The sequence below is a fragment of the Balaenoptera borealis genome (assembly GCF_965194805.1).
Source record: "Balaenoptera borealis genome assembly, chromosome: 20".
NCBI classification, from domain to species: domain Eukaryota; kingdom Metazoa; phylum Chordata; class Mammalia; order Artiodactyla; family Balaenopteridae; genus Balaenoptera; species Balaenoptera borealis.
Genome location: NC_138879.1, coordinates 38,961,884 through 38,986,539, shown reverse-complemented (window position 1 = coordinate 38,986,539; position 24,656 = coordinate 38,961,884). Strand labels below are relative to the sequence as shown.

At 53.9% G+C, this 24,656-nt stretch overlaps 1 protein-coding gene across 8 annotated transcripts in view; it reads left to right on the top strand.

Annotated features, from left to right (window-relative positions):
- Positions 1 to 24,253, top strand: part of MYO19 (myosin XIX) — a 47,486-nt gene extending 23,233 nt beyond the window's left edge. For 6 of the 8 annotated variants that reach the window (XM_082372967.1, XM_082372964.1, XM_082372963.1 and 3 more), the window contains 12 exons: positions 405 to 526; positions 723 to 836; positions 1,084 to 1,260; positions 1,594 to 1,746; positions 2,720 to 2,827; positions 3,722 to 3,792; positions 5,416 to 5,519; positions 8,027 to 8,175; positions 8,298 to 8,427; positions 21,543 to 21,628; positions 22,862 to 23,164; positions 24,120 to 24,253. In XM_082372967.1, the coding sequence (XP_082229093.1) occupies positions 405 to 526; positions 723 to 836; positions 1,084 to 1,260; positions 1,594 to 1,746; positions 2,720 to 2,827; positions 3,722 to 3,792; positions 5,416 to 5,519; positions 8,027 to 8,175; positions 8,298 to 8,427; positions 21,543 to 21,628; positions 22,862 to 23,164; positions 24,120 to 24,248 (1,646 nt within the window). In that variant the 3' untranslated portion in view covers positions 24,249 to 24,253. Of the gene's footprint in view, positions 1 to 404; positions 527 to 722; positions 837 to 1,083; positions 1,261 to 1,593; positions 1,747 to 2,719; positions 2,828 to 3,721; positions 3,793 to 5,415; positions 5,520 to 7,401; positions 7,506 to 8,026; positions 8,176 to 8,297; positions 8,428 to 21,542; positions 21,629 to 22,861; positions 23,165 to 24,119 lie in introns of those variants that run through there. The other 2 variants (XM_082372965.1, XM_082372968.1) reach the window with 2 other exon arrangements.
- The last annotated feature ends 403 nt before the right edge of the window (positions 24,254 to 24,656 follow it).

Sequence of the window (24,656 nt, the reverse complement as noted above, 5' to 3'; positions counted from 1 at the left end):
GATTAGAAGGGACATGGGGGACATGGTAACATCGTGGGAACCTGCTAGGGGAGGAAGTAAAGCTCAGAAGCGTCGGTGAAGTTTGCTCACAGAGTGGTGGAATTCTAGGCACCAACTGAGCGCGTGAGACTCAGGCCATCCAAACCGGGTTGGACACACAGCGTTCCCCGGGACCGGGTCCCCTGACACCTCGTTCGGCCTCTTCCTGCTCTGAGCTCTGAGGGGACAGGAGGCTGCCCTGGGAACCACGCTGGGGTGGGAGGTGCTCTGCTCACCGCTCGGTATCGTGCTCACTCCGCCTCAGCTCCGGGCCGCCAAGCATGAGGCTTTACCCTGGGCTCCTGTCGTCCCGCGGGCCCCGCCTCCTCCTGCACTGGCCCCATGGGATCTCCCCTTCCTGCCAGGCCTGCTGGATGTGTACGGGTTTGAGTCCTTCCCCACCAACAGTCTGGAACAGTTGTGCATCAACTATGCCAACGAGAAGCTGCAGCAGCACTTCGTGGCTCACTACCTCAGGGCCCAGCAGGTGAGGGGTAGGGTGGTCCTGCGTCCTCTCTTTCTCCCTGGCCCCCAGCCCCATCCCTGGATCTGACCAGACGTCTTCGGTTCCTTCTTTGACACTGCTCTGGAACGGGCTGTGGTGCTGAGGCCAGCGTGGGATGGCCACCTGGACCTCAGACCGCAGTTGCCTTCTGCCACCCCACTCCCACCTCTGCCCCCAGGAGGAGTACACAGCTGAGGGCCTGGAGTGGTCGACTGTCAGCTACCAGGACAACCAGACCTGTTTGGATCTCATCGAGGGGAGCCCCATCAGCATCTGCTCCCTCATAAACGAGGTGGGGGGGGTCAGCTCGTGTGCAGAACACCCGAGTGGGGCTTTGGGCTTCTCTGGGACCTTGAAGACCATCCTGTGCCCTCTGTGTGCCTCTTTCTCTCCATCTGCATAATGGGTGTGCTAGCCCTATAACCCCTCCTTTTCAGGGTCACTATGATGCTCCCATGGGTCCACAGGGTGGGGACTCTGAGGGTTGTGAGCCCCTCTCACTTTGTGGCTGACCGCCTGTCCCATCCCGGCCCACACAGGAATGCCGCCTTAATCGGCCAAGCAGTGCAGCCCAGCTCCAGACACGCATTGAGAGTTCCCTGGCAGGCAGCCCCTGCCTGGGCCACAACAAGCTCAGCCGGGAGCCCAGCTTCATCGTGGTGCATTATGCGGGGTCTGTGCAGTACCACACCACAGGCCTGGTGGAGAAGAACAAGGTGAGGGCTGGGCCGTGGCCTGTGGGCCCCGGCGTGAAATGAGATGCCGAGTCATTGCTGCATGCGTGTGGAAGCTTCTATCGTGCACCCTCCCCTCCTGAACATCCTCCCGAATCCAGGGTCGCCTCTTGGGCCCACCTGTCTGAGGTCTCTGCTCCTCAGGCACGACCTGCCCAGAAATGACTGCATTTCTTGGTTTCTAGGCACCCAGTAGACCAGCTCTGAGTCTCCTGGGCTCAGGCACTGCCCTTCTTGGGCCTGGGTGAGCAGGGCTGGCAGCCTGTGGGCAGCACCACGCCTGCTCTCACCCTTGTCCTTGTCCTTTCCCCATAGGACCCCATCCCCCCTGAGCTGACCAGGCTCCTGCAGCAATCCCAGGACCCCCTGCTCAAGGTACTGTTTCCTGCTGACCCTGAAGAGAAGTCCCAGGAGGAGCCCTCTGGCCAGAGCAGGGCCCCTGTGTTGACCGTGGTGTCCAAGTTCAAGGTGGGTCCGGTGGTGCTGATGGGACGTGCTTGGTTCACTAATCAATCTCCAGTGCTTACCAAGCACCTCCCAGCATCAGTGCTGTGTGCTGGGAGCACTGAGGAGTCAGGGAGCCGTGGTCCTGGTCCACAGAAGCCAGAGACCGGAAACTGACAGAGGGACTGTGTGTAGTTGACGTGACAGGAAGCCTAGGGGCCCATGGGTGGCAGTGCGGCCTTTCGCCCACTACTGATAGGGTGATCATGGAAGAGCAGTAGTTACCTGAACCTCTGTGACTGGCCCACTCCCAGTTCCCTAGCTTCCTGCTCAAACTCTGTCCTCGGCCAGCGCAGACTTGTCCCCTCCTGCCATCTCTCAGCCCTTGCACGTTCTGCTCCACCGCCCCTCAGCTCCACCCTCACTCCCGCCCTCCATGCCACTTCTCTTAGTTTATTCCTTGTCCTCCTTCCAACCGCAGCCTTCTCATCATCTCCCAGAGGAGGCAACCAGGGGAGCCCAGGTTTGGTTAGCCCTTTCCTGCCCAGCCTCAGACACCACTGAGAGAGCCCATCCCACGTCTGCAAGGCCCGTTAGGCCCTGAGCTGTGAGACGATGGCAGACGGCCGTGTCGTAGCCCTGGCAAGGCTTCCAGCACATAGGACGGGCTTAGTCGCCCGAACAACTGTCGCCTGAACAAATGGCAGGGGGTTCTGAGATGCTTCTCTTCTGGAAAGGTTGCTCTCATGGGGGGCGGCTGAGACCAGATGCAGGGAGACCAACCAGGTGGGGAGGGTCACAGGTCAGGAAGGATCCCTGGAGGCAGAGGTGAGGAGTGGCGTGTGCTTTGGGCACACCCAGTGAGAGCCGCCAGGAGTCATTCAGGGTGTGTGAGGATCCAGGTCTCGGGGTTGGGAGGGCTGCTTGGACGTGTCACTAGCCAGGGCCCAGCCGGTGCCCCCCCAGCAGCCTGACCCACGGCCTCTCCCCTCTGCAGGCCTCCCTGGAGCAGCTTCTGCAGGTCCTGCATAGCACCACACCCCACTACATTCGCTGCATCAAGCCCAACAGCCAGGGCCGGGCGCAGATGTTCCACCAGGAGGAGGTAATTCACACTGGGTCAGAGCTGCTTTGTGGAGGGTCCCATTCGGCCAAGACCCTGGAGGGGTAAGGGGCAGGATGTCTGCTCCAAATGGAGTGACATTAGGGAGGGCTTATCTTCCCAGCTCTGGCAGAACGGTCATGTACAGTTGTGTGGTCTGTGCAATGCACAGTGGCCCAACCACAGGAGGCAAGTAGGGGCTACAGTGCATCTTGCTCTCTGCTCACCAAGCCATGTGCCCTGACAAGAGACTGAGGCTGCCCAGAGGAATGGGTGTCTTTTGTGATTAGCTGAAAGTCTGTGTCACCTTACAGACCAGACACAGTGCACTGTTTCTGATGGAAGGATAGTTTCTAAAATTTGCACAAAAGCACTCTGTGGCCAGCAGCTGCCCTTTGCCCTTTGGAGGGATGTGGAAGAGGTATGAGAGCTGGACGATGCTGGAGAGTGTCCCACAGTCGACTGGCAGATATGACCTTAGGATTCATAGGACCACTGCTCTGTGGTAAAGACCTTGGTTGGGTCCCGGAAGCATCTTCACAGTATAACCTCCCCTGCTTCTTAGCTGTGACTCACTCTATCGACTGCAGAATATAAAATAAATAAAAAAGAGGAATTGGATTGGGCTGCATTGTGAGGCAAAGACGGGAGCGGTGAGACAGCCAGGACTAGCATTGGCCTCAGTTGTACCAGAAGCCAGGCTTCAGGTAAGGGGACCTGGGGCCCCCTGGACCCTTTCTAACAGGGAGATTTTCTCAAGGTCCCTTGATTTCTCACTGCCCCAAAGACTGTCTGCCCATAGGAGAGCCTGCAGATCCACACCAGCAGGGCCACGGGAAGGGTGGCATTTGGGGCCTGCTGGCCCCATGCTGCAGCCCTGTCTCCCCACCCCTGCAGGTCCTGAGCCAGCTGGAGGCCTGTGGCCTCGTGGAGACCATCCACATCAGTGCCGCCGGCTTCCCCATCCGGTGAGTGGGCCACTCCGTCCAGTGCAGGGGGCAGGGCCAATGCCAGGGTGGAGCTCAGGACGCAGGTCAGACGAGAGCCTGACCAGCCCAGAGCAGGATGTGGAGATGAAGAGAAAGAGGCAGGTCCACAGAAGTCGGCCTGGAGCTCTAGGGCTGCGCTCACTTTCTGTGGCCCGTTTTGTGGAGGCACCGTGTCTGGTGTGTATCAGTGAATAAGAAAGGTGAGTCTTGCCCTCTTGGGGTGTACATTGCTGTGGAAAGGAACAAAAAGTGCCGTTAGGTGGACTAACGGGGAAGGGGTCAGGGCTGCTCAGGGAGGGGCCCTCTGAGCAGCTCAGGCCTAGGGAAGCAAAGCCAAGGGGCCGGCCTGGGAAGACGTGGAGGAGGGGAGAGTATTCGAGACCCAGGGAACAGCAACCCCAAAGCTCCCAGGTTAGGACCTGAGAGATGCTAAGGTGACCGGAGCACACACAGCAGACGGGGGAAGGGGGGAGGCTCCAGGCCACGTGAAGGCCGCGGTCTTCCTGAGAGCCGTGGGAGCCGCTGGGCGTCGTAAGCAGGGCGTGTTGCGCGCTCGCTCCTGTTCTGTGGCTGTTGTGCGGAGGCTGCCCCGGGGTCAGGAGAGGAGGGAGGAGGTGAGCGGGCGGCCATTACAGGTATGACGGGTGGGATGGGGGCCCAGTGACACATGGAGAGAAGTGGGTAAAAGTGGAGTGTGGCTTGCCGTAGAAGTGGGACCGTGAATGGGTAGACCGTGGGGTACGGGGCAGGGGAGCCGTCGACTTCCAGGCTGCAGAAGCGACTTCCAGGCTTCCATCTGAGGCAAGTGGATGAATCGGGACACAGGATGGTCTGGGGGAGAGGGGAGGGGAGAGTCCGGTTTGAAATGGAGGGGCACGTGAGGGTCTGTCCTCAGTGACTCTTAACACCGTGAGCAAGAAGGAGATCACAGGGGGAGAGGGAGGTCTGAGGCCATTCCCTGAGGAACGCTCACATTTAGAGAGGGTGATGACGAGAAACCAGCAACAACTTGGAGGGGGTCGGGGTGAAGGAGGAAGCCAGGACCGTGGGTGTCCTGGAGGCTGAGAGCGAGCGAGCTCCACAAGGGAGAGGGGTCAGCTGGGCACCTGCTGCCTAGAGGCTGGTCAGAGCACTGACCCCTGGAGTTGGTGGCCACACTGGTGCAGTTTTGGGGGCAGAAGCCAGACTCAGGAGGAGGAAGTACCGCTGTGTAGAGAAGCGCTGCCGTGACGGGGAGCCGAGACCCCGGGAGGCAGTGGAGGAGGCCGTGGCGTCAGAGGGGAGACGTGCTGAGCCCCTGTGCACGGCAGGAGTGACCCAGGTGTCTGGGGAGAGGCTGGCGAGCCCCTTTGGGAGGAGGCAGGCTGCAAATCCCCTCCTAAAAGAGCAAGGCTCTGTCTGGGTAGGACCAGGGCTGCAGGAGCAGGAGGCCCAGCATAAAGTGGTCTCCACTGGCTTCCCGCCAAGGGGCCCTAGTAATGTCATCCGCTCAGTGGGCACAGTCAGGGCAGCACCTCGCTGGTGGCTGAGCAGATTAAACAGTGACTCCTGGCTCACGGCCAAAGTCACTTCATCTCTCCTTCCGCCTGCTTTGGCTTCCAGGGTCTCTCACCGGAACTTCCTGGAGCGGTATGAGTTACTGAGAAGGCTCTGTCCTTGCGCAGCCCCCAGCCCCCATGGCCCACCTCCAGATGAAGGGCGCTCAGGTGAGGGCGCCCATTTGCCAGTCACTTGTTCACCCAGTTTCCCGAGCACCTACCTGGGCCATCTCAGGGTGAGGGGCTGGGGCTTCAGAGATGAATAAAACACAGCCCTGCCCTCGTGGCTCTTGGCTCAGTGGGGGGAAACAGACTAAAAGAAGACAATTAAACAACGGGGAACGTGGCGACACAGAGTTAGGAACAGGATGCTGTGGGTGGTGCTAGGAGGGGTATGAATCGGGAAGGCTTCCTGAAGGAGGTGGTGTCTGAGGCTAGATGGGATTAGCCAGGTGAGGGGCATTCCACAGGCAGGGGACAGCACTGTGTGTGCGAGGAGCTCCCGGCTGTTCAGTGTTGCTGGCTCGTAAGGGCAGAGAACAGTAGGCGGTGAGGCTGGGGGACAGGCAGGCCCACTCGCAGAAGCTGGACCTTCTCCTCCAGGCAGATGGGAGGCACTTCGGGGCAGGAAGCGAGTGGCGTCAGCCTCATGCTTTCTGGAGGCCACCGTGGGGGGCCCCGTGGTTGGCCAGAGGGGAGGAAGCTAGAGATGTGGGCACAGCCGGGAAATGTTGGAAAGAAATTGGTCAGACTTGGCAAGCATGTGATTCGATGTAGAAGGAGAGGAGAGGAGAGAATTAGCCACGCCCGGCCGGTGGGGAAGAGAGGTCTGGGGAGGCTGCCGAGCCCTGCCCAGCCAGTGGAGACATCCGCAAGGTACTGGCCAGCTCCCACCTCAGGGGAAAGGCCTGGTCTGCTGGGGTTGTTGCGTGTGGCGTCACTGAGGCTGTGGGAGTCGGTGAGAAGGCCTGGGCACAGGTGGAGGGAGAAGAGGCCAAGGACAGGACACACACACACACACACACACACACACACACACACACACAGGGAGGGAGAAGAGGCCAAGGACAGGACACACACACACACACACAGGGAGGGAGAAGAGGCCAAGGACAGGACACACACACACACACACAGGGAGGGAGAAGAGGCCAAGGACAGGACACACACACACACACACACACACACACACACACGGAGGGAGAAGAGGCCAAGGACAGGACACACACACACACACACACAGGGAGGGAGAAGAGGCCAAGGACAGGACACACACACACACACACACACACACACACACACACACACACACAGGGAGGGAGAAGAGGCCAAGGACAGGACACACACACAAACACACACACACACACAGGGAGGGAGAAGAGGCCGAGGACAGGACACACACACACACACACACACACACACACGGAGGGAGAAGAGGCCAAGGACAGGACACACACACACACACACACAGGGAGGGAGAAGAGGCCAAGGACAGGACACACACACACACACACAGAGGGAGAAGAGGCCGAGGACAGAACACACACACACACACAGGGAGGGAGAAGAGGCCAAGGACAGGACACACACACACACACACAGGGAGAAGAGGCCGAGGACAGGACACACACACACACACACACACACACGGAGGGAGAAGAGGCCAAGGACAGGACACACACACACGGAGGGAGAAGAGGCCGAGGACAGGACACACACACACACACACACACACACACACACACACACACACGGAGAAGAGGCCAAGGACAGGACACACACCCCCACACGGAGGGAGAAGAGGCGAAGGACAAGACACACACACACACACACAGGGAGAAGAGGCCGAGGACAGGAAACACACACACACACACACACACACACACCCACCACCACCCCACACCCAGGGGCCCGGCAGAGCCCAGGCACAGTACTGCTGTGTATTTCCCTCTCTTGGGCACGATTTTGTCACTTTCCTTTCATCCTTTCTCCCCACCCTCTCTCCCCCTCTCTCCATGGTGTGCTCTCCTGTTCTGTCTCTTGCCCAAAGCCCCCTGGCCTCTGGCTGATCTTGCTGCTGTTTCTCGTCTGCGGCGTTTCCTTTGGCAGCCTCCAGAGAGGCACTGGGCAGCTAAAGGTGGTCAGAGCCCTCAGGTAAATCCTCCTTCTACAGGAGCCGGCCCTGCCAGGTGTGGGAGGGCAGGCAGGGGGACCCGGTGGGCCTCCACGGGGCTGGGATTTGTTCCCCTTTTCCCGTCAGTGGCAGGAGGGCTCAGGGGCAGAGGGAGTGGCCCGGCTGCCCCGTTTGGCCCTCAGCATGTTTGGGGCCGTAGAAACAGATGCTGGCGAAGCAGCCTGGGAGTCCATGTGGGAGTCAAGGCACCCGGTGCCCTCTGCCACCCTGCCCAAAGGGACCCACGGGAATGGAGGCTGCAGGCCAGTCCAGGGCACAGCCTCAAGTGGGATTTCGAGATTCCTCAGAACAGTCAGGGACCTGAGGGACACTGGGAGGCCACCTCTGGCCTCCTCCCAAAAGGAAGGAGGTAGAAATGGTTAGAGGCAAGAACAGCAGGAAAGAATCCTGTGGAATGTTAGGGAGACCAGGCCAGTTTCTTAAGGCCACAGAAGTGTGCAGACGATGAAGCACTGATGGGACCTCTGTCTCCGTCCCCCAGAATGGTCTCCACACTCCGAGCAGGCCACGCTGCAAGCCCTCCTCCAGGACATCCTCCACACTCTGCCAGCCCTGGCTCGGGCACCAGCTGAGGCCACGCCGGCCCCAGTGCACTGTGGCAGGACCAAGGTGTTCATGACGGACTCCATGGTAAGATGGTTTGGGATGAGGAGTGGCCAGCCACGTGCTGTCCTTAGCAGGACAGGGTCTGGGCCCTCCTGAGGGCACAGGGAGGAGAGGCTGAGGACCTCAGTGGATGCCCCTTCTCCCAGCTGGAGCTTCTGGAACGTGGGCGTGCCCAGGTGCTGGAGCAGTGTGCCCGCTGCATTCAGGGTGGCTGGAGGCGACACCGGGGCCGCAAGCAGGAGAGGCAGCGGCGGGCCGCCGTGCTCATCCAGGCAGGTAGGAGAGGTGGGGCCCTGGGCCGGCAATCCTTGCTCCTGGCCAGCAGGTGGGCCTAGATGCGGCCACTGTCTGCAGCTGCACACGATCCAGCCCACATGATACCTGTTTCTTTCGAAATGCTGCTGCTAGAGTCCCCACAGACCAAAGCTGACTGTGTCCCAGCCTCAAGAGGTTAACTGCATGTCCCTGTGGTGCGCTGGGATTCGAATTCCCTGTCCAGTTCACCCAGAGCATCTCCAGTTCAGTGCAGACCAGGCCACACCACAACTAAGGGTGCTTTGTAGGTAGTAGAGGCTCCAAAGTTGCCTTCAATTCCCCTTTCGCAGTCCTAGACAGCTGTTTACGCCACCTTTTTTCCCTTTCTGACAGCTGTTTACGCCACCTTTTTTCCCTTTCTGACAGCTGTTTACGCCACCTTTTTTCCCTTTCTGACAGCTGTTTACGCCACCTTTTTTCCCTTTCTGACAGCTGTTTACGCCACCTTTTTTCCCTTTCTGACAGCTGTTTGTTTACGCCACCTTTTTTCCCTTTCTGACAGCTGTTTGTTTACGCCACCTTTTTTCCCTTTCTGACAGCTGTTTGTTTACGCCACCTTTTTTCCCTTTCTGACAGCTGTTCACGCCGCCTTTTTTCCCTTTCTGACAGCTGTTCACGCCGCCTTTTTTCCCTTTCTGACAGCTGTTCACGCCGCCTTTTTTCCCTTTCTGACAGCTGTTCACGCCGCCTTTTTTCCCTTTCTGACAGCTGTTCACGCCGCCTTTTTTCCCTTTCTGACAGCTGTTCACGCCGCCTTTTTTCCCTTTCTGACAGCTGTTCACGCCGCCTTTTTTCCCTTTCTGACAGCTGTTCACGCCGCCTTTTTTCCCTTTCTGACAGCTGTTCACGCCGCCTTTTTTCCCTTTCTGACAGCTGTTCACGCCGCCTTTTTTCCCTTTCTGACAGCTGTTCACGCCGCCTTTTTTCCCTTTCTGACAGCTGTTCACGCCGCCTTTTTTCCCTTTCTGACAGCTGTTCACGCCGCCTTTTTTCCCTTTCTGACAGCTGTTCACGCCGCCTTTTTTCCCTTTCTGACAGCTGTTCACGCCGCCTTTTTTCCCTTTCTGACAGCTGTTCACGCCGCCTTTTTTCCCTTTCTGACAGCTGTTCACGCCGCCTTTTTTCCCTTTCTGACAGCTGTTCACGCCGCCTTTTTTCCCTTTCTGACAGCTGTTCACGCCGCCTTTTTTCCCTTTCTGACAGCTGTTCACGCCGCCTTTTTTCCCTTTCTGACAGCTGTTCACGCCGCCTTTTTTCCCTTTCTGACAGCTGTTCACGCCGCCTTTTTTCCCTTTCTGACAGCTGTTCACGCCGCCTTTTTTCCCTTTCTGACAGCTGTTCACGCCGCCTTTTTTCCCTTTCTGACAGCTGTTCACGCCGCCTTTTTTCCCTTTCTGACAGCTGTTCACGCCGCCTTTTTTCCCTTTCTGACAGCTGTTCACGCCGCCTTTTTTCCCTTTCTGACAGCTGTTCACGCCGCCTTTTTTCCCTTTCTGACAGCTGTTCACGCCGCCTTTTTTCCCTTTCTGACAGCTGTTCACGCCGCCTTTTTTCCCTTTCTGACAGCTGTTCACGCCGCCTTTTTTCCCTTTCTGACAGCTGTTCACGCCGCCTTTTTTCCCTTTCTGACAGCTGTTCACGCCGCCTTTTTTCCCTTTCTGACAGCTGTTCACGCCGCCTTTTTTCCCTTTCTGACAGCTGTTTGTTTACGCCGCCTTTTTTCCCTTTCTGACAGCTGTTCACGCCGCCTTTTTTCCCTTTCTGACAGCTGTTTGTTTACGCCGCCTTTTTTCCCTTTCTGACAGCTGTTTGTTTACGCCGCCTTTTTTCCCTTTCTGACAGCTGTTCACGCCGCCTTTTTTCCCTTTCTGACAGCTGTTCACGCCGCCTTTTTTCCCTTTCTGACAGCTGTTCGCGCCGCCTTTTTTCCCTTTCTGACAGCTGTTCGCGCCGCCTTTTTTCCCTTTCTGACAGCTGTTCGCGCCGCCTTTTTTCCCTTTCTGACAGCTGTTCGCGCCGCCTTTTTTCCCTTTCTGACAGCTGTTCGCGCCGCCTTTTTTCCCTTTCTGACAGCTGTTCGCGCCGCCTTTTTTCCCTTTCTGACAGCTGTTCGCGCCGCCTTTTTTCCCTTTCTGACAGCTGTTCGCGCCGCCTTTTTTCCCTTTCTGACAGCTGTTCGCGCCGCCTTTTTTCCCTTTCTGACAGCTGTTCGCGCCGCCTTTTTTCCCTTTCTGACAGCTGTTCGTTTACGCCGCCTTTTTTCCCTTTCTGACAGCTGTTCGTTTACGCCGCCTTTTTTCCCTTTCTGACAGCTGTTCGTTTACGCCGCCTTTTTTCCCTTTCTGACAGCTGTTCGTTTACGCCGCCTTTTTTCCCTTTCTGACAGCTGTTCGTTTACGCCGCCTTTTTTCCCTTTCTGACAGCTGTTCGTTTACGCCGCCTTTTTTCCCTTTCTGACAGCTGTTCGCGCCGCCTTTTTTCCCTTTCTGACAGCTGTTCGCGCCGCCTTTTTTCCCTTTCTGACAGCTGTTCGTTTACGCCGCCTTTTTTCCCTTTCTGACAGCTGTTCGTTTACGCCGCCTTTTTTCCCTTTCTGACAGCTGTTCGTTTACGCCGCCTTTTTTCCCTTTCTGACAGCTGTTCGCGCCGCCTTTTTTCCCTTTCTGACAGCTGTTCGCGCCGCCTTTTTTCCCTTTCTGACAGCTGTTCGTTTACGCCGCCTTTTTTCCTTTCTGACAGCTGTTCGCGCCGCCTTTTTTCCCTTTCTGACAGCTGTTCGCGCCGCCTTTTTTCCCTTTCTGACAGCTGTTCGCGCCGCCTTTTTTCCCTTTCTGACAGCTGTTCGCGCCGCCTTTTTTCCCTTTCTGACAGCTGTTCGCGCCGCCTTTTTTCCCTTTCTGACAGCTGTTCGCGCCGCCTTTTTTCCCTTTCTGACAGCTGTTCGCGCCGCCTTTTTTCCCTTTCTGACAGCTGTTCGCGCCGCCTTTTTTCCCTTTCTGACAGCTGTTCGCGCCGCCTTTTTTCCCTTTCTGACAGCTGTTCGCGCCGCCTTTTTTCCCTTTCTGACAGCTGTTCGCGCCGCCTTTTTTCCCTTTCTGACAGCTGTTTGTTTACGCCGCCTTTTTTCCCTTTCTGACAGCTGTTTGTTTACGCCGCCTTTTTTCCCTTTCGGACAGCTGTTTGTTTACGCCGCCTTTTTTCCCTTTCGGACAGCTGTTTGTTCACGCCGCCTTTTTTCCCTTTCGGACAGCTGTTTGTTCACGCCGCCTTTTTTCCCTTTCGGACAGCTGTTTGTTCACGCCGCCTTTTTTCCCTTTCGGACAGCTGTTCACGCCGCCTTTTTTCCCTTTCTGACAGCTGTTCACGCCGCCTTTTTTCCCTTTCTGACAGCTGTTCACGCCGCCTTTTTTCCCTTTCTGACAGCTGTTCACGCCGCCTTTTTTCCCTTTCTGACAGCTGTTCACGCCGCCTTTTTTCCCTTTCTGACAGCTGTTCACGCCGCCTTTTTTCCCTTTCTGACAGCTGTTCACGCCGCCTTTTTTCCCTTTCTGACAGCTGTTCACGCCGCCTTTTTTCCCTTTCTGACAGCTGTTCACGCCGCCTTTTTTCCCTTTCTGACAGCTGTTCACGCCGCCTTTTTTCCCTTTCTGACAGCTGTTCACGCCGCCTTTTTTCCCTTTCTGACAGCTGTTCACGCCGCCTTTTTTCCCTTTCTGACAGCTGTTTGTTTACGCCGCCTTTTTTCCCTTTCTGACAGCTGTTCACGCCGCCTTTTTTCCCTTTCTGACAGCTGTTTGTTTACGCCGCCTTTTTTCCCTTTCTGACAGCTGTTTGTTTACGCCGCCTTTTTTCCCTTTCTGACAGCTGTTCACGCCGCCTTTTTTCCCTTTCTGACAGCTGTTCACGCCGCCTTTTTTCCCTTTCTGACAGCTGTTCACGCCGCCTTTTTTCCCTTTCTGACAGCTGTTCACGCCGCCTTTTTTCCCTTTCTGACAGCTGTTCACGCCGCCTTTTTTCCCTTTCTGACAGCTGTTCACGCCGCCTTTTTTCCCTTTCTGACAGCTGTTCACGCCGCCTTTTTTCCCTTTCTGACAGCTGTTCACGCCGCCTTTTTTCCCTTTCTGACAGCTGTTCGTTTACGCCGCCTTTTTTCCCTTTCTGACAGCTGTTCGTTTACGCCGCCTTTTTTCCCTTTCTGACAGCTGTTCGTTTACGCCGCCTTTTTTCCCTTTCTGACAGCTGTTCGTTTACGCCGCCTTTTTTCCCTTTCTGACAGCTGTTCGTTTACGCCGCCTTTTTTCCCTTTCTGACAGCTGTTCGTTTACGCCGCCTTTTTTCCCTTTCTGACAGCTGTTCGTTTACGCCGCCTTTTTTCCCTTTCTGACAGCTGTTCGTTTACGCCGCCTTTTTTCCCTTTCTGACAGCTGTTCGTTTACGCCGCCTTTTTTCCCTTTCTGACAGCTGTTCGTTTACGCCGCCTTTTTTCCCTTTCTGACAGCTGTTCGTTTACGCCGCCTTTTTTCCCTTTCTGACAGCTGTTCGTTTACGCCGCCTTTTTTCCCTTTCTGACAGCTGTTCGCGCCGCCTTTTTTCCCTTTCTGACAGCTGTTCGCGCCGCCTTTTTTCCCTTTCTGACAGCTGTTCGCGCCGCCTTTTTTCCCTTTCTGACAGCTGTTCGTTTACGCCGCCTTTTTTCCCTTTCTGACAGCTGTTCGTTTACGCCGCCTTTTTTCCCTTTCTGACAGCTGTTCGTTTACGCCGCCTTTTTTCCCTTTCTGACAGCTGTTCGTTTACGCCGCCTTTTTTCCCTTTCTGACAGCTGTTCGCGCCGCCTTTTTTCCCTTTCTGACAGCTGTTCGCGCCGCCTTTTTTCCCTTTCTGACAGCTGTTCGCGCCGCCTTTTTTCCCTTTCTGACAGCTGTTCGCGCCGCCTTTTTTCCCTTTCTGACAGCTGTTCGCGCCGCCTTTTTTCCCTTTCTGACAGCTGTTCGCGCCGCCTTTTTTCCCTTTCTGACAGCTGTTCGCGCCGCCTTTTTTCCCTTTCTGACAGCTGTTTGTTTACGCCACCTTTTTTCCCTTTCTGACAGCTGTTTGTTTACGCCACCTTTTTTCCCTTTCTGACAGCTGTTTGTTTACGCCACCTTTTTTCCCTTTCTGACAGCTGTTTGTTTACGCCACCTTTTTTCCCTTTCTGACAGCTGTTTACGCCACCTTTTTTCCCTTTCTGACAGCTGTTTACGCCGCCTTTTTTCCCTTTCTGACAGCTGTTTACGCCGCCTTTTTTCCCTTTCTGACAGCTGTTTACGCCGCCTTTTTTCCCTTTCTGACAGCTGTTTGTTTACGCCGCCTTTTTTCCCTTTCTGACAGCTGTTTGTTTACGCCGCCTTTTTTCCCTTTCTGACAGCTGTTCACGCCGCCTTTTTTCCCTTTCTGACAGCTGTTCACGCCGCCTTTTTTCCCTTTCTGACAGCTGTTTACGCCGCCTTTTTTCCCTTTCTGACAGCTGTTTGTTTACGCCGCCTTTTTTCCCTTTCTGACAGCTGTTTGTTTACGCCGCCTTTTTTCCCTTTCTGACAGCTGTTCACGCCGCCTTTTTTCCCTTTCTGACAGCTGTTCACGCCGCCTTTTTTCCCTTTCTGACAGCTGTTCGCGCCGCCTTTTTTCCCTTTCTGACAGCTGTTCGCGCCGCCTTTTTTCCCTTTCTGACAGCTGTTCGCGCCGCCTTTTTTCCCTTTCTGACAGCTGTTCGCGCCGCCTTTTTTCCCTTTCTGACAGCTGTTCGCGCCGCCTTTTTTCCCTTTCGGACAGCTGTTCGCGCCGCCTTTTTTCCCTTTCTGACAGCTGTTTGTTTACGCCACCTTTTTTCCCTTTCTGACAGCTGTTTGTTTACGCCACCTTTTTTCCCTTTCTGACAGCTGTTTACGCCGCCTTTTTTCCCTTTCTGACAGCTGTTTACGCCGCCTTTTTTCCCTTTCTGACAGCTGTTTACGCCGCCTTTTTTCCCTTTCTGACAGCTGTTTACGCCGCCTTTTTTCCCTTTCTGACAGCTGTTTGTTTACGCCGCCTTTTTTCCCTTTCTGACAGCTGTTTGTTTACGCCGCCTTTTTTCCCTTTCTGACAGCTGTTCACGCCGCCTTTTTTCCCTTTCTGACAGCTGTTCACGCCGCCTTTTTTCCCTTTCTGACAGCTGTTCACGCCGCCTTTTTTCCCTTTCTGACAGCTGTTCACGCCGCCTTTTTTCCCTTTCTGACAGCTGTTCACGCCGCCTTTTTTCCCTTTCTGACAGCTGTTCACGCCGCCTTTTTTCCCTTTCTGACAGCTGTTTGTTCACGCCGCCTTTTTTCCCTTTCTGACAGCTGTTCACGCCGCCTTTTTTCCCTTTCTGACAGCTGTTCACGCCGCCTTTTTTCCCTTTCTGACAGCTGTTCACGCCGCCTTTTTTCCCTTTCTGACAGCTGTTCACGCCGCCTTTTTTCCCTTTCTGACAGCTGTTCACGCCGCCTTTTTTCCCTTTCTGACAGCTGTTCACGCCGCCTTTTTTCCCTTTCTGACAGCTGTTCACGCCGCCTTTTTTCCCTTTCTGACAGCTGTTCACGCCGCCTTTTTTCCCTTTCTGACAGCTGTTCACGCCGCCTTTTTTCCCTTTCTGACAGCTGTTCACGCCGCCTTTTTTCCCTTTCTGACAGCTGTTCACGCCGCCTTTTTTCCCTTTCTGACAGCTGTTCACGCCGCCTTTTTTCCCTTTCTGACAGCTGTTCACGCCGCCTTTTTTCCCTTTCTGACAGCTGTTCACGCCGCCTTTTTTCCCTTTCTGACAGCTGTTCACGCCGCCTTTTTTCCCTTTCTGACAGCTGTTTGTTTACGCCGCCTTTTTTCCCTTTCTGACAGCTGTTTGTTTACGCCGCCTTTTTTCCCTTTCTGACAGCTGTTCACGCCGCCTTTTTTCCTTTTCTGACAGCTGTTCACGCCGCCTTTTTTCCCTTTCTGACAGCTGTTCACGCCGCCTTTTTTCCCTTTCTGACAGCTGTTCACGCCGCCTTTTTTCCCTTTCTGACAGCTGTTCACGCCGCCTTTTTTCCCTTTCTGACAGCTGTTCACGCCGCCTTTTTTCCCTTTCTGACAGCTGTTCACGCCGCCTTTTTTCCCTTTCTGACAGCTGTTCACGCCGCCTTTTTTCCCTTTCTGACAGCTGTTCGTTTACGCCGCCTTTTTTCCCTTTCTGACAGCTGTTCGCGCCGCCTTTTTTCCCTTTCTGACAGCTGTTCGCGCCGCCTTTTTTCCCTTTCTGACAGCTGTTTGTTTACGCCGCCTTTTTTCCCTTTCTGACAGCTGTTCACGCCGCCTTTTTTCCCTTTCTGACAGCTGTTCACGCCGCCTTTTTTCCCTTTCTGACAGCTGTTCACGCCGCCTTTTTTCCCTTTCTGACAGCTGTTCACGCCGCCTTTTTTCCCTTTCTGACAGCTGTTCACGCCGCCTTTTTTCCCTTTCTGACAGCTGTTCACGCCGCCTTTTTTCCCTTTCTGACAGCTGTTCACGCCGCCTTTTTTCCCTTTCTGACAGCTGTTCACGCCGCCTTTTTTCCCTTTCTGACAGCTGTTCACGCCGCCTTTTTTCCCTTTCTGACAGCTGTTCACGCCGCCTTTTTTCCCTTTCTGACAGCTGTTTGTTCACGCCGCCTTTTTTCCCTTTCTGACAGCTGTTCACGCCGCCTTTTTTCCCTTTCTGACAGCTGTTTGTTTACGCCGCCTTTTTTCCCTTTCTGACAGCTGTTTGTTTACGCCGCCTTTTTTCCCTTTCTGACAGCTGTTTACGCCACCTTTTTTCCCTTTCTGACAGCTGTTTACGCCGCCTTTTTTCCCTTTCTGACAGCTGTTTACGCCGCCTTTTTTCCCTTTCTGACAGCTGTTTACGCCGCCTTTTTTCCCTTTCTGACAGCTGTTTGTTTACGCCGCCTTTTTTCCCTTTCTGACAGCTGTTTGTTTACGCCGCCTTTTTTCCCTTTCTGACAGCTGTTCACGCCGCCTTTTTTCCCTTTCTGACAGCTGTTCACGCCGCCTTTTTTCCCTTTCTGACAGCTGTTCACGCCGCCTTTTTTCCCTTTCTGACAGCTGTTCACGCCGCCTTTTTTCCCTTTCTGACAGCTGTTCACGCCGCCTTTTTTCCCTTTCTGACAGCTGTTCACGCCGCCTTTTTTCCCTTTCTGACAGCTGTTCACGCCGCCTTTTTTCCCTTTCTGACAGCTGTTCACGCCGCCTTTTTTCCCTTTCTGACAGCTGTTCACGCCGCCTTTTTTCCCTTTCTGACAGCTGTTCACGCCGCCTTTTTTCCCTTTCTGACAGCTGTTCACGCCGCCTTTTTTCCCTTTCTGACAGCTGTTCACGCCGCCTTTTTTCCCTTTCTGACAGCTGTTCACGCCGCCTTTTTTCCCTTTCTGACAGCTGTTCGTTTACGCCGCCTTTTTTCCCTTTCTGACAGCTGTTCGCGCCGCCTTTTTTCCCTTTCTGACAGCTGTTCGCGCCGCCTTTTTTCCCTTTCTGACAGCTGTTTGTTTACGCCGCCTTTTTTCCCTTTCTGACAGCTGTTCACGCCGCCTTTTTTCCCTTTCTGACAGCTGTTCACGCCGCCTTTTTTCCCTTTCTGACAGCTGTTCACGCCGCCTTTTTTCCCTTTCTGACAGCTGTTCACGCCGCCTTTTTTCCCTTTCTGACAGCTGTTCACGCCGCCTTTTTTCCCTTTCTGACAGCTGTTCACGCCGCCTTTTTTCCCTTTCTGACAGCTGTTCACGCCGCCTTTTTTCCCTTTCTGACAGCTGTTCACGCCGCCTTTTTTCCCTTTCTGACAGCTGTTCACGCCGCCTTTTTTCCCTTTCTGACAGCTGTTCACGCCGCCTTTTTTCCCTTTCTGACAGCTGTTCACGCCGCCTTTTTTCCCTTTCTGACAGCTGTTTGTTCACGCCGCCTTTTTTCCCTTTCTGACAGCTGTTCACGCCGCCTTTTTTCCCTTTCTGACAGCTGTTTGTTTACGCCGCCTTTTTTCCCTTTCTGACAGCTGTTTGTTTACGCCACCTTTTTTCCCTTTCTGACAGCTGTTTACGCCACCTTTTTTCCCTTTCTGACAGCTGTTTACGCCGCCTTTTTTCCCTTTCTGACAGCTGTTTACGCCGCCTTTTTTCCCTTTCTGACAGCTGTTTACGCCGCCTTTTTTCCCTTTCTGACAGCTGTTTGTTTACGCCGCCTTTTTTCCCTTTCTGACAGCTGTTTGTTTACGCCGCCTTTTTTCCCTTTCTGACAGCTGTTCACGCCGCCTTTTTTCCCTTTCTGACAGCTGTTCACGCCGCCTTTTCCCTTTCTGACAGCTGTTCACGCCGCCTTTTTTCCCTTTCTGACAGCTGTTCACGCCGCCTTTTTTCCCTTTCTGACAGCTGTTCACGCCGCCTTTTTTCCCTTTCTGACAGCTGTTCACGCCGCCTTTTTTCCCTTTCTGACAGCTGTTCACGCCGCCTTTTTTCCCTTTCTGACAGCTGTTCACGCCGCCTTTTTTCCCTTTCTGACAGCTGTTCACGCCGCCTTTTTTCCCTTTCTGACAGCTGTTCACGCCGCCTTTTTTCCCTTTCTGACAGCTGTTCACGCCGCCTTTTTTCCCTTTCTGACAGCTGTTCACGCCGCCTTTTTTCCCTTTCTGACAGCTGTTCACGCCGCCTTTTTTCCCTTTCTGACAGCTGTTCGTTTACGCCGCCTTTTTTCCCTTTCTGACAGCTGTTCACGCCGCCTTTTTTCCCTTTCTGACAGCTGTTCGCGCCGCCTTTTTTCCCTTTCTGACAGCTGTTTGTTTACGCCACCTTTTTTCCCTTTCTGACAGCTGTTTGTTTACGCCACCTTTTTTCCCTTTCTGACAGCTGTTTGTTTACGCCACCTTTTTTCCCTTTCTGACAGCTGTTTGTTTACGCCACCTTTTTTCCCTTTCTGACAGCTGTTTGTTTACGCCACCTTTTTTCCCTTTCTGACAGCTGTTTACGCCACCTTTTTTCCCTTTCTGACAGCTGTTTACGCCACCTTTTTTCCCTTTCTGACAGCTGTTTACGCCGCCTTTTTTCCCTTTCTGACAGCTGTTTACGCCGCCTTTTTTCCTTTCTGACAGCTGTTTACGCCGCCTTTTTTCCCTTTCTGACAGCTGTTTGTTTACGCCGCCTTTTTTCCCTTTCTGACAGCTGTTCACGCCGCCTTTTTTCCCTTTCTGACAGCTGTTTGTTTACGCCGCCTTTTTTCCCTTTCTGACAGCTGTTCACGCCGCCTTTTTTCCCTTTCTGACAGCTGTTCACGCCGCCTTTTTTCCCTGACAGCTGTTCACGCCGCCTTTTTTCCCTTTCTGACAGCTGTTCACGCCGCCTTTTTTCCCTTTCTGACAGCTGTTCACGCCGCCTTTTTTCCCTGACAGCTGTTCACGCCGCCTTTTTTCCCTTTCTGACAGCTGTTTGTTTACGCCGCCTTTTTTCCCTTTCTGACAGCTGTTTACGCCGCCTTTTTTCCCTTTCTGACAGCTGTTTGTTTACGCCGCCTTTTTTCCCTTTCTGACAGCTGTTCACGCCGCCTTTTTTCCCTTTCTGACAGCTGTTCACGCCGCCTTTTTTCCCTGACAGCTGTTCACGCCGCCTTTTTTCCCTTTCTGACAGCTGTTCACGCCGCCTTTTTTCCCTTTCTGACAGCTGTTCACGCCGCCTTTTTTCCCTTTCTGACAGCTGTTCACGCCGCCTTTTTTCCCTTTCTGACAGCTGTTCACGCCGCCTTTTTTCCCTGACAGCTGTTCACGCCGCCTTTTTTCCCTTTCTGACAGCTGTTCACGCCGCCTTTTTTCCCTTTCTGACAGCTGTTTGTTCACGCCGCCTTTTTTCCCTTTCTGACAGCTGTTCACGCCGCCTTTTTTCCCTTTCTGACAGCTGTTTGTTTACGCCGCCTTTTTTCCCTTTCTGACAGCTGTTCACGCCGCCTTTTTTCCCTTTCTGACAGCTGTTTGTTTACGCCGCCTTTTTTCCCTTTCTGACAGCTGTTTGTTTACGCCGCCTTTTTTCCCTTTCTGACAGCTGTTCACGCCGCCTTTTCTCCCTTTCTGACAGCTGTTCACGCCGCCTTTTCTCCCTTTCTGACAGCTGTTCGCGCCGCCTTTTTTCCCTTTCTGACAGCTGTTCGCGCCGCCTTTTTTCCCTTTCTGACAGCTGTTCGCGCCGCCTTTTTTCCCTTTCTGACAGCTGTTCGCGCCGCCTTTTTTCCCTTTCTGACAGCTGTTCGCGCCGCCTTTTTTCCCTTTCTGACAGCTGTTCGCGCCGCCTTTTTTCCCTTTCTGACAGCTGTTCGCGCCGCCTTTTTTCCCTTTCTGACAGCTGTTCGCGCCGCCTTTTTTCCCTTTCTGACAGCTGTTCGCGCCGCCTTTTTTCCCTTTCTGACAGCTGTTCGCGCCGCCTTTTTTCCCTTTCTGACAGCTGTTCGCGCCGCCTTTTTTCCCTTTCTGACAGCTGTTCGCGCCGCCTTTTTTCCCTTTCTGACAGCTGTTCGCGCCGCCTTTTTTCCCTTTCTGACAGCTGTTCGCGCCGCCTTTTTTCCCTTTCTGACAGCTGTTCGCGCCGCCTTTTTTCCCTTTCTGACAGCTGTTCGCGCCGCCTTTTTTCCCTTTCTGACAGCTGTTCGCGCCGCCTTTTTTCCCTTTCTGACAGCTGTTCGCGCCGCCTTTTTTCCCTTTCTGACAGCTGTTCGCGCCTTTTTTCCCTTTCTGACAGCTGTTCGCGCCGCCTTTTTTCCCTTTCTGACAGCTGTTCGCGCCGCCTTTTTTCCCTTTCTGACAGCTGTTCGCGCCGCCTTTTTTCCCTTTCTGACAGCTGTTCGCGCCGCCTTTTTTCCCTTTCTGACAGCTGTTCGCGCCGCCTTTTTTCCCTTTCTGACAGCTGTTCGCGCCGCCTTTTTTCCCTTTCTGACAGCTGTTCGCGCCGCCTTTTTTCCCTTTCTGACAGCTGTTCGCGCCGCCTTTTTTCCCTTTCTGACAGCTGTTCGCGCCGCCTTTTTTCCCTTTCTGACAGCTGTTCGCGCCGCCTTTTTTCCCTTTCTGACAGCTGTTCGCGCCGCCTTTTTTCCCTTTCTGACAGCTGTTCGCGCCGCCTTTTTTCCCTTTCTGACAGCTGTTCGCGCCGCCTTTTTTCCCTTTCTGACAGCTGTTCGCGCCGCCTTTTTTCCCTTTCTGACAGCTGTTCGCGCCGCCTTTTTTCCCTTTCTGACAGCTGTTCGCGCCGCCTTTTTTCCCTTTCTGACAGCTGTTCGCGCCTTTTTTCCCTTTCTGACAGCTGTTCGCGCCGCCTTTTTTCCCTTTCTGACAGCTGTTCGCGCCGCCTTTTTTCCCTTTCTGACAGCTGTTCGCGCCGCCTTTTTTCCCTTTCTGACAGCTGTTCGCGCCGCCTTTTTTCCCTTTCTGACAGCTGTTTGTTTACGCCGCCTTTTTTCCCTTTCTGACAGCTGTTTGTTTACGCCGCCTTTTTTCCCTTTCTGACAGCTGTTTGTTTACGCCGCCTTTTTTCCCTTTCTGACAGCTGTTTGTTTACGCCGCCTTTTTTCCCTTTCTGACAGCTGTTTGTTTACGCCGCCTTTTTTCCCTTTCTGACAGCTGTTCACGCCGCCTTTTTTCCCTTTCTGACAGCTGTTCACGCCGCCTTTTTTCCCTTTCTGACAGCTGTTCACGCCGCCTTTTTTCCCTTTCTGACAGCTGTTCACGCCGCCTTTTTTCCCTTTCTGACAGCTGTTCACGCCGCCTTTTTTCCCTTTCTGACAGCTGTTCACGCCGCCTTTTTTCCCTTTCTGACAACTCTTACCATAACCTGCGCTCCCGGGCGTGCTGACTTTAATTAAGGAGACGGTAAAAACTGAGACGATCTGATTAAGGAAGCAATGTATGAACCATGACACAGCAGCCTCATTTTGAAAAACAAAAATACTAGAAACCCAAATATCTGACAGCTGCTCTGGTGGTGCTGCAGCCTGGTTACCGAGAGCTCTGACAAACATTTACTCTTATTTCCTGTTTCTGGACAAACCCCTCAGCTGTTCGTTCCTGGTTGACTCGGAAGCACATCCAGAGGCTGCACGCAGCTGCCACGGTCATCAAACGCGCGTGGCAGGAGTGGAGAGTGAGTACTGACCCGAGAAGTCAGGGTGGGCCATGATGGACCCAGGCTGGAGTGCTGGCCCCGCCACTGCAAAGCGGGCGGCCTCGTGTCCTCATGAATGAAGTGGACACGACACCGCCTACACTGCAGGACGGCTATGACACGGTAGAGTGGCACAAACAACTCTGGGAATATGCTAAAAACCATGGAACTGTACGCTTTAAAAGCATGAATCTCATGGTATTTCAATTAGATCTCAATAAGGCTATTATTTTCTTTTTAATTTGTGCTTTTATTTGCCAGTATAACTACAGTAACCTGCAAACTTTTTTATTCTAAAAATCACATTTTACATCACAGTCCAACACACACACACATATATAATGTGTATACATATATAAAAGTGAAACAAAGGTTTTGCCAATAACGTCTACCCTGAGTGTTAATTCTTTTTAAGACTTTTTTTTTTTAACGAAGGCTGAACTGCACTGACACATCATAATCACCAAAGTCCCTAGTTCATCTTAGGGTTCGCTTTATGAAGTGAATAGTGTTGCACGTTCTATGGGTTTGGACAAAAGTATGACGACATAAAATCATTATAATGTCATACAAAGTATTTTCACCGCTCAAAAAACTTCTGTACTCTACGTACTCATCTCCCCTCCCCCCCAAACTCCTGGCAACCACTGATCTTGTTATTGTCGCCATTGTTTTGCCTTTTCCAGAATGGCTTATAGACGGAATCTATTTTTTTTTTTTTCCTTGAAGAGAGGGGTTCAAAGCCTTTATGCCTGTAACACCACTCATGGCCCAGCCACACGTGGACCGGACAGGCTCCAGGTGGCAAACACCCCCACTAAATACCGTAGCTTTCCTTCCAGTACTGAGCCCCGTCCCACTGGTCCTGCCCAGCAGCCACGTGGAGGTGAACGGGGGACACGTGTTGGGTATTTGCTCATAGGAAGCCACAAGTTTTGTGCCCCTTGTCACAATGAACCCTGATTCCTGTCGGGTGTGTTGTAAACAGACAAGCCATTTCTTCAGACCCCCTGCTCTGAGCACACCCCCAAAGGCCGTTATTTTTTTTAAAGCAGCGTATGTAAGGCCTCAGCACAGCTGCCTTGGGTATAAAGTTGTGCCACATCAAACCAGGTGCCCTTCGGTTCACCTTGTTAAGCTGAATTATTAGACAGACACTTGGTTTCTGTTTTGCATTAAGAGAAAGCTATAAAGTGGTGTTCTCTTTTTAAGATCAGAATGGCCTTCCTCGCTTCTAAAGAACTGGATGGTGTGGAAGAACAACACTCGTCTCAAGTCACCTGTTCCCCGAGCTCCTTTCCACTGCCCCAGGCACAGACCAGGCTCCTGGGGGCAGTAACCCGCTTCTGGCCCCTGGGACTGGTCCTGGCCAACGCCGCCGTGGGTGCTCGCGGCTTCCGGAGGAAGCTGGTGGTCTTCGCCTGCCTCCCACTCCCCGTGGGCGGCCTCAGCAGCTACACTGTCCAGACAGCACAAGAACAAGCTGGAGTCACGTCCATCCGAGCGCTGCCTCAGGTGAGCCGTGTGACGGGCTGGCCGTCCTGCCAGGATGGCTCCAGATCCCTCACGCCCCACCATGGAGGGCAGGGGTAGAGCCCAGGGGTCACAGCAGGAGCAGGACTGGGGCTGCGAGAAGAGCCTCGTGACCCTGCTGGGGAAACCAGAAGCCTGCGCGTCCCAAGCGGCTGCAGGTGGATTGTTTGCATCCTTACAAGTTCTCCAGAGCCCTTTCACTTTTTAAAAGCTGCCTCTAAGTGTTCTAGCGTCTCCTCTGAATCGCCTTTAAATTAGCCCAACTTCCAAAAAATTGTGGTCGTGATGACAGCAGCTTTCTTCCCTCCAATGGCGCTGGTTTTGGCACCATGTTCTCCCCAAGTTGTAGTCTTTGGTTTACCCTATTCCAGCCGAGGAAATGACAAGCACGTGAGTCAGTGCTGCAAGAATTTATATTATGAGCAGCCAGGGAAAGAGCCAGCCAGCACAGAAAAGGGCTAATACCGACCTTTTACAAGGATTAGGTGACACTGACAAGGCAGAAGGAAGGAAACACTGAATTTCCTGCCAGAGGAATTCCTATAGGACATAATCTAGATAAAATCTCCATGACAACACACAGGCCAGCCAGAGTGTAAACAGAAGTGCAGTTCTTTGATCTTCCAGCTTTAAGCAGGCATAAGAATGTGACAGGCCATACTCCTAGTAGGGGGGAAGCTCCCTCCTAGTGTTTCCTCATCTGTCTTGCATTGAATGGATGTGAAATTTTGTATTTTAATACCGTTTTGGACTTTGCCACTGTTTTAGAATAAGGAGAAAACAATATTGACTAACTCAATCCTGCTACTGCTGTGACTCTCACTTGGGTACTTACTTACATGTCCCCGCCTCCCTGCATTTCTAGCGTTCACTCCGTGAGGTACCCTTGGCCCTGGCACTCCTGGGAGCTGGGGTTAAGCTGCATCTCTTTCCCCAGGGTTCGATGAAGTTTCACTGCAGAAAGTCTCCACTGCGCTATGCTGACATCTGCCCTGAACCTTCGCCCGACACTGTTACTGGCTTTAATCAGATCCTGCTGGAAAGACACAGGCTGGGCCACGTGTGATCTCTCCTCACGTTCCATCCTCACCTGGCCGGGCCCTCCCTGGTGCCTTTGTTTCTCCAAGGCCTTTTCCTGCCAGCTGCCTTGCCAAAGACATCTAATCAACACAGAGCTGCCAAACAACTCCCACAGCGACTCGGAGCACACGTCGGGGAGCCACGGCTCCAGCCTGCAGGCCAGGCCGGGGCGGCAGCTGCACCAGTGGCCCGGGACACCGATCTACACCTCCAGCCCTGATGGGTGTCAGGGCTGGTAGCTACCAAACCTGGATTAAGAAACTTCAGGGCCTTCACAGACCCCACTCGGTGGTGCTGGACAGCAGGCACCCCGCTCCTCCAACCCCACAGGCAAAGTCAGCTTGAAATGAGCTCTAAAATTTTGGCTGGCAGAAATTTTGCCTTTAGTTCCTTT